The sequence below is a fragment of the Protopterus annectens genome, chromosome 2.part1 (genome assembly GCF_019279795.1).
Source record: "Protopterus annectens isolate FY-2018-M chromosome 2.part1, PAN1.0, whole genome shotgun sequence".
In the NCBI taxonomy this organism is placed as follows: Eukaryota; Metazoa; Chordata; order Ceratodontiformes; family Protopteridae; genus Protopterus; species Protopterus annectens.
In genome coordinates this window covers 757,077,195-757,090,961 of record NC_056729.1, presented here as the reverse complement: position 1 = coordinate 757,090,961, position 13,767 = coordinate 757,077,195, and the positions used below count along the sequence as shown (strand labels likewise).

Genomic DNA, 13,767 nt, shown 5'->3' with positions numbered 1-13,767 from the left:
CCTGGTGTGCGGTGTGCACACCTGCTTACACTTTGTAAAGAGTGCTAGGCTGGTTTAGACACACCCCTAGCTTAGCTGTGCTAACCTAGGAGCAATCCTGGGCCACAGGGCTCCAATCCACTTACAGTATGCCTGACACCCCCCCCATGATGTCACCTATATTCGAGTCTTGCACCCAGCTATTTATGCTCTTACATTCTTGGGACCTGCCTCATACCCTGGGAAAATCTAGGATTCCCTCACTTGCATAAAAATGCTTGCTGATACATTGTTACATGTCCCACACTGAGCCTACCTCCTTAGCAACCATTACTCACTGGCCAGTTTGTCTTCTGCCTGGCATTGACTTGCATGGCAAAATACTGATTTTAGTTAGAATGCTTATTTTAGGTTTATTTTATTATTTTCCCCCTGATCACGTTTGCACGCCACTGCCTATTTTTTTTAAACAGTGTGCAATGCCAATGGCCTTCTACTTGGCCATTGGCATGCTTCCTCAATGATATGCAGCCTTTATTTGGAGCTGTCATAGCTCCGTTTTGTAGATTGCAGAAATGTACTTGATTACTACCCGAGTACATTTCTGCACACTGCACTCGTCCTGCACGGAGAGCTGCCAGCTTCCTGGATCACAGATTACCCTCATTTGCATGGTTTTCATCTGCAAATAAAGGTAATTTGCATACAGAAGCTTGGTCAGTGCAAGATTAGTGTAAGAGCTCACATGCACATCCCTGGAGCTCGTTCCTGGATCGCACGTTGGCCATATTGCCAAAATAGCTCTTAAACTAATCCTGCATGCTATAAAGGGCTTCATAAATCCAGGGGCTAGTGTTGCAAGTTCAGAGAGGAGCTTTTGGTGGAACACTGTTTCAAAAGTTTTGAACAGGTCAAGGAAAAGTGAAGAAACAAGGTTGCCCTATTTCTGTATTGGTTTACTATATTGTTGAAGTTAAGGAGGGCAGTAGTAGTGCTGTGGGTGGGCCTGAAACCATGCAGGGTGTTGGAGAGGAGGTTATGTTTGATTATATGTTTCATAAGCTGAGAGTGAATACATTTCTCAAGGATATTAGAGAGGGATGACAGGATAGTAGTAGGTCTGTGATTTCTTAACTCTGTTGAATTACCTCCTTTGTGAATGGGGTGTAATAATGGCTTTCTTCCAGACAGATACAGTTACTGACCAGTTGATTAGAATGGAGACTGGGAAGGCTAGTGCTTTTGCACCTGTTTTGAGGAACTCAGTGTGAAGGTTATCAGCAACTGAGGTTGTTGCTTTCAATTTGGCTAGTAATTCTTTTTATGGATGATGTTGCGATAGGCTGAAAACTAAAAGACATTGTGTTGGTTTTGAGAATGGACTGCATGAAATGAGTGTTGAGCTATGTGACAACGGTCTCTTTGTTGTTTGAATTAGAAGGTCAGAGAGGACCAAAAAAGCTTGTGGTTGTTTTGATGCTTCTTTGTAGATTACTGTAAGTATGATTTCTTTTCAGAATTAACAAGGACTTAGGTATGGTTTCTGAGATATCTAAAATGTTGGTAAGCATGTTGTGTTTATACTTACACCATTCTTTCTGTGCTTTATCTCTTTGCACCATGAGCTGTTTGGTCTCATTTGTCAGCCATGGTGCTGTGTTAGATTTTACCCTTTTTGTCATAACTGGTGCTAAATCATTTAGTATTTTTAGGAAGTGTAATTGAAGTGAGCTCCTGCTTCATCTAGGGGCATTACTCTTACATTCCAGTTGTATTGGGACAGGGTAGTAATAAATATGTCTTTGTCAATTTTAGTTAAACACCATATTTGGTTATATACTATTTGTTTAGGTGAACCATGTTCTTTTGTCAGCCTATATAGGTTGGGAGGTGGTCACTTATAGCATCTGGTAAGCAAAGCAATGATTTTATATTATGAAGTATTTTTGTCAATATTCAGTCCAATGTGGACTACCTGTTAGTGCTTTTATTGATTCTAGTGGTGTAGCTTATTAATTGGGTAAAGCCAAATAGGTGAAGAGAGTCCTTTGGACTGCTGCTGTTTATTGATAGGCAGTTTATATTTAAATCACCTAAGATGAAGTGTAGGATATTTTCAGCTGTGGTAATGCTGTTAACTGGTGGGATGTGTACTGCTAAGATACATATAGATTTGCTTTGGTTGATTTTGAGGTATGCAGTCAGAAGTTCTGCATTATTAAATCTTAGGATATTTAGATGGGCTGGAGTTATTTCTAATAGCATAAATAATAGCAAAACCACCTGCTCTTTTAATATGTCTGTCCATTCTGAGTACATTAAAACATGGGGGATAATTATATTGTCATTCATTTATTGTTTTAGCCAGGTTTCAGTTGTAATTAGAATGTCTGGGGAGTAAAAATCTAGATATGCATAGATATCATTGAATTTTGTTGCAGATACTTCTAGGTTAATGTTGAAAAGAATGAGGTTCGTTTCATTACCTGATGGTAAAACTGTTTTGGGAACATTGGAACATAATAGGTTGGCTAGGATGGGTAGCTGATGTGTGGGCCTGGGGTTAGGGAGAATATCTCCACTAAGTTTCAGGATAGGGTTAAGTGAATACAGGTATGGAGCCATTTGTATTTGTATCTGACTTTCCTACTGTTACTGCTGATAAAGTGCTTTTCTTAACTTTAATATATCTATAAGAGAACAGATCATGAGCATATATGTTGGTACAGAGAAGAGAGATAGACAGGGAGAGAAAAAGGGTTTTGCAATGTAATGTATGTGTGTTTGTGATGGAGTTGGGATATGACATGGGAATCCTATGGTAGTTAATGAAGTGAGATAGGTTTGTGAGTGTACAAAACAATAGCGATTGACTTACTGTCATTGTGAGTTCAGAAGGTTAGAGTTTAGATGGTGGGTAGAGGAAAGTGGTGGTTTGGAAAGATGCTGACTGTATGATATATTAATGAAAGGGGTGATATGAGAAACCGGAGTAAAAGCGGGGTGGTAAAGGGTGGGGAGATATTTTCAGGGTGTTATATAGATATTTAAAAGTAATGGAGAGTGGTTAGGTTGTGTACAGAAGACTGTATGGTATGAGTGTGTAGGCAGGGGAAGGTGAAGAAGTGAGAAGTGTATAGATGAGGGAGGAAACAAAAACTGTGTATTGATGAGAAGGATACTAGTTCAAAGTAGCCACTAAAAGTAGTTATAAGAGTATCAAAAAAGAAAACAGTGCTTTGTAGCATTGGTATGTATTTAAGTGTGTGTGTGTGTGTGTGTGTGTGTGTGTGTGTGTGTGTGTGTGTGTGTGTGTGTGTGTGTGTGCTGATATATATATATATATATATATATATATATATATATATATATATATATAGATAGATATATATATAGATATATATTATAATCTGCAAGTCTGTGTGTATGCATGTGACTGGATGGATAAAGGTGTTGGTAAGTAGGAGTGTGTATGGAAAAAAAATGGGTTGAGAATGTCTATAAAGAAAGTTTTAAGTCTGTGGAATGGGCTGCAGTAGCAATTGCCCTCAATTCTCCAAATGTTTAAATTAGTTACAGACTCAGTGTAGACTGTTTTATTTTGTCCCACTGAAACTACTGCCACTCTGTATTCAAATGCATTCCATCAATTGTACAGTGTTCTACTGTCTTAATAATGTATATATATATATATATATATATATATATATATATATATATATATTATTATCCATATTTATAATTGTGTATGAACTTTGTATACTTGTGCTGTATTGTCTATGGAGCGTTCCTCCCTGGACCTACACTAAAAACAGGCTTTTCTTGACATCCCCTGTCATCAAATTGAAATAAATAAATAAATAAATAAAATTGACACATTATAGAAATTGAAAGAGGGTTTTTAATGTATATGCCTTTAAGGGGTGGGTAATATGTACTGAATTATAGGAGGAGTTAAGAGAGAATAAATGTAAGGGTTGGGGGTGGAAGGGGAGCAAAGCAGCAGAGATAAACCAGTCTATGGAGATGATTGTAGCAGAAGTAATGGTAAAGAAACCCATTTAAAATCATGTGCATTGCTAATTATGGACTAAACATGGTTAGTTATTAGTTGTGGACATGCAAACTCATTCGTAACTCAAATTAAATTATCTGACAATAGTAAACTTCTAAAGTGGTAGGAGGGGGTAGGCAGTCAAGGATGTTTCCTTAGCCTAAACTGATAAAGTTACTTTTGCAAGCAAAATTTGTCATTTCGTCAGTGTGGGTTGCCGAGGTGTTTGACGTTTTAGTGATGTTTAGAAATCAAAAAGCTTGGTTTTCTATAAGTGTTCAGAGGCGCTTATGTGATTTCTGGGGATTCGAGTGGGAAACCATTGCTTAAAGAACGGGATCCAGAACTGCTGTACTTTGCTGACGTTTGTGCAGGGCCTGGTGGATATTCAGAGTATGTCCTTTGGCTCTGGAAGTGGCATGCAAAGGGGTTTGGGATGACTTTGAAGGGCCCCAATGATTTTAAATTGGAAGATTTCTATGCAGCTCCTAGTGAACTCTTTGAACCATATTATGGTGAAGGTGGAATAAATGGTGATGGAGACATTATGTGGCCTGAGAATATCTCTGCATTCTGTAACTTTGTGTTAGAGAATACAGACAGAAAGGGGGTGCATTTTCTAATGGCTGATGGGGGTTTCTCTGTCAAAGGACAGGAAAACATACAAGAGATCCTCAGTAAGCAGCTTCTGTTGTGTCAGTTCCTAATGGCACTGAGTGTTGTTCGAACAGGTGGACATTTTGTCTGTAAAACCTTTGATCTGTTTACTCCATTCAGCTTGGGACTTGTTTACCTCCTGTACTGCTGTTTTGAGCGAATCTCTCTCTTTAAACCTTTGACTAGCCGTCCAGCCAATTCTGAAAGGTATATAATCTGTCAAGGTCTGAAAGCTGGAATTGAATCAGATCGTGACTATCTGTTCAGTGTAAACATCAAACTGAACCAGCTCAAGAACTCGAAGCAAGATGTGAATACAGTCGTCAGTATGTCAGTGATGAAAGAGGACACAAATTTTTAAAATTCTATGATGAGTTCTAATGAAGGACTTTGTGCAGTGCAGATCAAGGCATTAGCTAAAATCCATGCTTTTGTTCTAAACCCGACACTAAGTGTTCCAACACAGGTGGAAATTCATAAAGAATGTCTGAAACTCTGGGGAATTCCTGACCAGGCTCGAGTAGCTCCATCATCCTCTGACCCAAAATCAAAATTCTTCGAACTAATCCAGAATATGGATATTGATGCATTTAACTATAAGCCAACACTGCTAACCATTAAAAATCTGGAAAAGATCCACCAAGTTTTTGACTACAGATGTATGGTTTCTGGAGGAGAACAGGTGTTTCTGCTACCTTTAGGGCTGCATCGTCAACAGGATCCATCTGATGGTGGTGAAGCAGATGACAGCATACCACAGCCAGCAGGTCCATTTGTTGGTGGTGAAGCAGATGATGGTATACCACAGCCAGCAGGTCCATCTGATGGAAATGAAGCAGATGACAGCATACCACAGCCAGCAGGTCCATCTGATGGCAGTGAAGCAGATGACAGCATACCACCGCCAGCAGGTCCATTTGTTGGCGATGAAGCAGATGACAGCATACCACAGCCAGCAGGTCCATCTGATGGCAGTGAAGCAGATGACAGCATACCACAGCCAGCAGGTCCATCTGATGGAGGTGAAGCAGATGACAGCATACCACAGCCAGCAGGTCCATCTGATGGAGGTGAAGCAGATGACAGCATACCACAGCCAGCAGGTCCATCTGATGGAGGTGAAGCAGATGACAGCATACCACAGCCAGCAGGTCCATCTGATGGAGGTGAAGCAGATGACAGCATACCACAGCCAGCAGGTCCATCTGATGGCGGTGAAGCAGATGACAACATACCAAAGCCAGCAGGTCCATCTGATGGCGGTGAAGCGGATGACAGCATACCACAGCCAGCAGGTCCATCTGATGGCAATGCAGCAGATGACAGCATATCACAGCCAGCAGGTCCATCTGATGACAGTGAAGCAGATGACAGCATACCACAGCCAGCAGGTTCATCCGATGGCAGTGAAGCAGATGACAGCATACCACAGTCAGCAGGTCCATCTGATGGCAGTGAAGCAGATGACAGCATACCACAGTCAGCAGGTCCATCTGATGGCAGTGAAGCAGTTGACAGCATACCATCAGCTCCTGCTTCACATCTGGTATACATTTTGGATCGCACCTGGTTTCTACAACACGCTTTCTGTACTTTTTAAGGGACCAAGATGGGGACCAGGAAAGCTAAGACTGGGTCTTCCAGAGGAAATTCCCAAGGTTTGCTGTACTGTGAAAGTAGAACCGGTATACCCGAAGAAGAAAAACAGTAATTCTTCAGATATGGGACTGATGCACAATTATCAGTACAAGCAGAGATCATTGTCACCTTTTCATGCAAATGTCCGAGAGCAGCTAACAAGACATGGTGGTTACATTGGTGAAACTGGTGGACTTTCAAGAGAAAAAGAGCGACCTTTGGAACATTATAGTTTGCATGATGAGCGTAGCACTTCATACACACACCAATCTCATACACACCCCCACCCTCTCTCATACATACACCACACCTCACACATATATACTACAATGCCTACCTTCCCACAACAAGCTCTACTACTATCTACCCTTTTAATATCCCTAACCTACATTACCCAACTTAGCCTCCACACTAATACATACCTACCTCTAACTGCACACACCATCACCTCACACCCCCCAGATATATCCCACTCATATTCACAGATCTCAACAGAACTTTACTCCTCCAGCCCATCCAATCTTTTCAAACTCTCCTTACTCCCTACATCACCATCTCCTCACCCCACTCTATCTACTTTCTCTAAGACAACCCTCCCCCCAAAAAAACATACTTCCCTTTATCCTCTACTTTTCTTCAATCAGCTCCTCTCTCATATCTCACTCTCTCTGTCAGGTGACATCCACCCTAACCCAGGCCCAACCCCTACCTGTACCCACCCTAACCCAAGTTCTAATCAACACAAACACAAGACTATCCGCCTCATGACCCTAAATGCACAAAGCCTCCGTAATAAAATCCCCAACCTTCATGCCTGGCTCTCTTACAACCAGCCAGACATAACCGCTGTCTCTGAGACCTGGCTCAAACCCTCCACCAGAGATAATGAAGTCCTTCCTCCAGGCTACCACATTATACACAATGATAGAACTCATAGAAAAGGAGGTGGCGTAGCAGTTATCTACTCTTCCACTCTCATTTTTACTCCATTGACCAACCCCATCCCAACATTTGCCAGTGCAGAAATTACTGTAGGCTTTCTAAAACTTAACAACTATAAATCCATCTGCATCTGCTCCATCTACATCCCACCCGGAGACAATACCAAAACTCTGGAAGACATCCTCTCTTGGTTTAACTCAAACATCAAATATGAAACCTACATTCTTGGTGATGTAAATATTAACTGGACCTCCTTCCTCATAGATACCCCATCTCACTTTATCAACCTCTACAATTTCACCCAACTGATAGACCTCCCTACTAGGCCAAACAAAGATGGTTACTCCGGTACCATCTTAGATTGGATATTAACAACACATCCCAACCGTATCTCGAAAGCTGGTGTAATACCAGACCCCCTAGGTGACCACTTACCAGCCTTCACTGACCGCCTATCCTCACACATAGAAAAACAACACATTTTCAAACAATCCCGTAACCTAGCTTCCTTCAACCCCGAAATCTTCTCTGAATGCCTCAAGGTTACTAATTGGTCCCCACTGAAAATCCTTCCACTAGATAACGCCGTCACATATTTTAACCAAATAAAGTAGCCCCTTTACAAATCAAACGTATCAAAACAAATTCCTGCCCCTGGCTATCCCAAGAAACTAAACTGATAATCACTCAAAGAAACAAAAAGTGGAAACTGTACCAAAACAGAAAAACCCCACCACCCTCCAAGAATATAAACATCTTCGTAACCTGGCCAAAAAAATCAATAACAAAAGATCGCAAAAACTACTACAGCAGTCTGCAATACAAACACTCAAACAATCCAAAGAAATTCTGGACATCCATCTCTTCAATACTCAGCCCTGGTAATACTTCCAACCTCTTCCCCAATCCCAACCTCTCAAGTCTTGAAACGGCCACTAACTTCAACACATTTTTCATTGATTGTATAGCTAAATTATCCTCCACTTTCCCCAATCCATCCATCAATACTAACCCCTCACCCTGCACCCCTAACCCTCTCTCTCACCTGCCCTCCTCCACCGCTATTCTCACTTAAACTTGTCTCCACCTATACTATAAAAAGACTACTGCAAAAGCTAAAACCATGCCGCGATGCCCCTGACAACCTTCCAGCAAATTTTCTTCAAATATCAGCCAAATCTGTAGCCTATCCCATATCCATCCTCATTAATAGATCCATTCAGGAATCCTATGTACCAACCATCTGGTGTTATGCATACATAATTCCTCTCCACAAAGGTGGTAAGAACACAGACACTACCAACTTCAGACCCATAGCTATACTCTCTCCTCTCTCTAAAAGTCTAGAGAAAGCCATCCACTCCCAACTCATGCCCTACCTAATCCAGCACAAACTCCTCTCTCCCACCCAGCATGGCTTCTGCCCAGGCCACAGCACCATGACAGCCCTCATTTCCTTTCTCGAAACAGTCAACCTAGCACGTGAGAGCAGCAAATATGTATTTTCTCTTTTTCTTGACCTCTCAAAGGCATTTGACACTATTTCCCATTCCCTCCTCCTGTCCCAGCTCTCACACTTGCATCTATCTCCCTCAACCCTAGACTGGTTCTCCAGCTACCTTTCCACATGCCAGCAGGCTGTACAATGGAAAGAGTCAACCTCCCCTTTCGTACCTACACCCACAGGAGTTCCCCAAGGATCAGTACTTGGCCCTCTGCTCTTCAACTTATTCATTAACAATTTTCACCTCTCCATCCCTGAAGCCTCAGTCATCCAATACGCAGATGACTCCACTATCATCTGCTCAGCCTCCTGCCCCTCCAAACTTCTACTTAATACCCAAACAGCCTTCTCCAAAATTGAATCATGGATGCAACCACATCACTTGGCCCTAAATGCCAACAAAACAAAGCTAATGATATTTCCTCCCACTAAAACTTCCCAGTTCCACAAAGTCCAATTTTCCATCAAAAGCCACAATAACACCCCTCTTGAAATCGTTCCTAGTACCAAACTACTTGGCATTACCATCGATGAAAAGCTAAAATTCGACTCCCACATCCTCTCAGCAATCAAAAAAACCCACCAGAAAATCGGCCTCCTCTACAGACCACAACTACTACCTTACTCCATCTTCCCGTCATACCCTTGCATCTACCTTCCTTCTCCCCTCTCTCTTGTACGGTGCTCCCCTATTCTCCAACATACAACTCGGACTCTGTGCTAAACTTGAGGCCTGTTACAACAAAATCTGCAAATTTGCAACCAATTCTAAGAACTCTTCCCATCACTGTCACTCCCTACACACCCTAAACTGGCTAGAACTCCACAACCACCTAAAGTACCTACAACTTACAACAGCCCACAAACTCATCTTTAAACCAGCAGAATGCCCCTCTCTTGCTAAATCTCTAATGCCCTACACACCTACCCATACCCTGAGAACCACAGGCCAAAACCTCCTGCATGTACACAAACCCATCCACCCAACTGTTAAACTACTACTATCCCACACTATAGCCAAACTATGGAACAATCTCCCCACACCACTACGTAATATACCTAACCACAACAATTTCATATCCATGCTTCTCTCACATCTCTCCTCCAAATGGGAATGTCCTTCACATGCTCCCACCTAAAACTCCCACACTACTAACTCCACACCTAAATCATCATTTCTTTGCCTACTTTAACTTATTTCAGAGATCTTGCTCAGAACACCTTTTCATAAATCTTTTGCATGCATGCCTCTGGCCTACCTTACTCATATTCGCAAACATTCATTGTTTGTTTTTCTTATCCATTGTACCCATAATATTGTTTTCCTCTGTAATATTGTTAATTTGTCTCTATTCGTATGTATTTGTATGTCTGTTTGGGGCTTATCCCCTCTGGTCTCCACTGAAAAAGGGTAATTCTTACCCAGCTGGACCAACCCGATTAACAAATGCAAATAAACAAATAAATAAATAAAATAAGATACAGACCTTCCTAAAAAGTAATTTAACAGGGACTGCAAGCTCAGTTACCAAATAACAATAAAGACATAACAGCAGAGTTAAATTGTATTTGGTACTTACAAGCCTTTTGTAAGCTGAAGAAGGAAAGTAGAACATTGTACTTAGGGAGTTAAGTGGTAGGTGTGCAATGCATTGCTGTGTGCTTTAAAAGAAGAATCCAAAGGGTAGCCTGAATTAACCTTTTGCATGTTTAAAAATGAAAATAGAATGCTGTAATCAGGGGGTTCAGTGATATGTGTGCAATGACATGTTTTGTAAAAGAAGAACCTAAATTGTAGCTTGAACTAATCTTTCGAAATCTGAAAAAAGGAGAGTAGAATGTTGCACTCGGAGAGTTCCGTGGTAGATGCACAATGCCTTGTGTTTTGTAAAAGAACTCAAACTGTAGCTTGAAGTACCCTTTTGCAAGTTGAAAAAGGGATGCATTTAATATCACTTCATTTAATGTAACAAATCCTCTCAGTGACCCTTACCAATACTGTTCTGTATTTAATGCCACTGAGATGTTTACAACAGTTTTGATTCTGTTCTGTATTTAATGAAACAACTGTTCCTATTTTCTTACATGTAAATCCAGGTTTACTATTTGATCCTATCTTGTTGTTTTATTTATGTTGCATATAACTCATTGCAGATTATGTTCTGTATTGCCTTAGTTCTTAAGCCATAGTTGAAAAGAATCTTTGGACCAGCCTTCTTACAATGTTACCAAATAATCCACTGAGATGATCCAGACAACACCTTAAACACCAAAACGTAAAGACGGCCACTCCGTCTAAGCTCCTGTATAAGGTTGCGAGTGATACATGACTCGAGTAAGGATGAAATAAAAGATTTTAATGACAGACTAAACACTCGTACTACATCCGCATAAAATAATACAAGTAGTGGCAAGCGCTTTCATCTGCAAGATGCAGACTTCTTCAGACCAGGTGACTCAATTAATTCAATAACTTTTAAATACTTTTTGGCACCAAATTCCATACATCAAATTTGAATATTTTTACAACCCTTTTTAGGCGCCAAATTTCCCTACTTAAAAAAATTAAAGTGCCAACGCATCAACTCTTGGAACTACATCTGTATATAAACTTTCTATAAAAATACTTATAAATATCATTGCACACATTAATTTATTATTAGCATACTTAAAACCTAATATTATAAAATATCATTCACATAAATTCATAACTATAAAAATACATATAATAACACTGAATAAAAAAAATGATGAGTAAACCCACACTTTATACACACAGTTCATCCTTTAACATGCATATCCCATGCATTTAACAATTTTTAATTTAGATTGTCTTTCTAATACTACAAAACCTCATTCAAATGCCCTACCCTTCATCAAATGCTTATTGCAATAACAAAAACGGCTTTATAGAAATAAAATCATTGATGCCTGGTTCTCTAGTGGCATCCGTTAAAATTTGCCATACACTCTCCCTTCTACCTAAAAGTGCTTTAAAATTCCCACCTCGGGGGGAGATATGTACATTATCAATGATGGCAAATTTAAAACTATACAAATCACCACATTTGCTAATGTGTCTGTAAAGTGCATGTGTTGTGTCTCTAATTTTGATCCTATATAAATGATCATATACACGTTTTCTCAATTGCCTTTTGGTTTTTCCTATATAAAAGGCAGTACATAAGGTGCACTTTGCCAGATAAACTATGTTTTTACTATTGCAATTCCCCCTTATAAGTTTCACATAGGTTGGCATGGAATCACATTAACATGGAATCTGGCAATTATGAAATAATATCAATTAACGAAATTAATATGAGTTATCGGAAAATTGATTTGGCTTTAGAAGAATACATTATAGATAATAGGATTTCAGATGAAATATATAATTTTTTAAAGGTAGAACACCCAATATTGGCCATGATTGTTGGCATTCCGAAAGTACACAAGGATATTAAAAAAAAACCTGTTTTGTCCAATCATATCTGGTAGTAGATCAAAAACTTTTAATATTGGCGTAGTGATTGACAGATGGGTGAAGCCGATTTACAGTAAGATACCTCATCTTATCAAAGATTTATGGATGTTTTTGGCCCACCTTTCCCCAGAAAAATGGAATAGTAATTTAACGTTTATTACCATTGATGTAGTTGACCTGTTCTCCTGTATTCCTAAGCTACAGGGACTGGAAGATTTTTGTACTAGTCTGAGGAAATATTCTGATATGAGTTGGAATCGGGTCAATTTAATTACAGATATGATGGGCATAGTGTTGGACAATAATTTTATTTATTACGAGGGGGAATATTATAAACAAACAAAAGGAGTAGCCATGGGGGCCTCATGTGCCCCCATTTTTGCAAACATGGTCATGTTATAATGGGAAAACCAGTATGTATTCAGTAGTGAGTACTATAAATACATTACGTACTACACTAGGTTTTTAGGTGATATTTTTGTTTTATGGAATGGACCAGTTGAAAGTATTTAGGATTTTATTGATTATATTAATCAATCTAGGGATTTTTTGAAATTTACCTATAAAATTGACACTAAGGGTATCGCTTATTTGGATACTTTTATTAGTCATGCTGAGGCTGGGTTCCACTCTGAAATATATAGAAAAAATACGTATTCAAACACATACCTTGAGTATAATAGTTGTCACCCCAGACATATGTTAAAAAACATCTTTATGGGTCAGTGTATTTGCTTAGCCCGAATGTCATCTAACTTTGAGATTATGTTAAGGGAAATGGAAAACATTACAACTATGTTTTTAAATAGGGGGTATCCCTTGTCATTGCTTGAAGATATTTCAGCATATGTGATAAGAGAATGGGGAAAAAATATGTACCCATATTGGGCATTGATGTGAATAATATGGGGAAAAAAACTGGTAGGACTGAAGAATTAAGTTTAAATAAAGCATGTGTTCTGACTTATACACCTTATGTGAATGACATAAAAAACATTATATGCAGGCATTGGAACACATTATTAGTGGATGATGAAGTTAAAAATGTACTTCATGATAGACCTGACTTTGTTTATAAAATGGGTATGAATATAAAAAGACACTTAGAAAAAATGTCAAAGTACATATGTGTTGACAGGGAAGGAAAAACTACTAGGAAATGTGGGGCCTGTAATCAGTGTTCCTACATAAATGAGAAGGCAGGATGTAGATTGGATGATTTGAACAAAACCTATGTGAAATTTATAAGGGGGAATTGCAATAGTAAAAACATAGTTTATCTGGCAAAGTGCACCTTATGTACTTCCTTTTATATAGGAAAAATCGAAAGGCAATTGAGAAAACGTGTATATGATCATTTATATAGGATCAAAATTAGGGACACAAAAAAATGCACTTCACAAACACATTAGCAAATGTGGTGATTTGCATAGTTTTAAATTTGCCATCATTGATAATGTACATATCTCCCCCCCGAGGTGGGAATTTTAAAGCACTCTTAGGTAGAAGGGA

General features: G+C 39.4%; 1 protein-coding gene across 1 annotated transcript in view; it reads left to right on the top strand.

Annotated features, from left to right (window-relative positions):
• Positions 1-13,767, top strand: part of LOC122794910 (cap-specific mRNA (nucleoside-2'-O-)-methyltransferase 1-like) — a 106,568-nt gene that overhangs the window by 27,443 nt on the left and 65,358 nt on the right. The window contains 1 exon segment of the mRNA XM_044063503.1: positions 4,309-5,487. Within this exon segment, the coding sequence (XP_043919438.1) occupies positions 4,309-5,487 (1,179 nt within the window).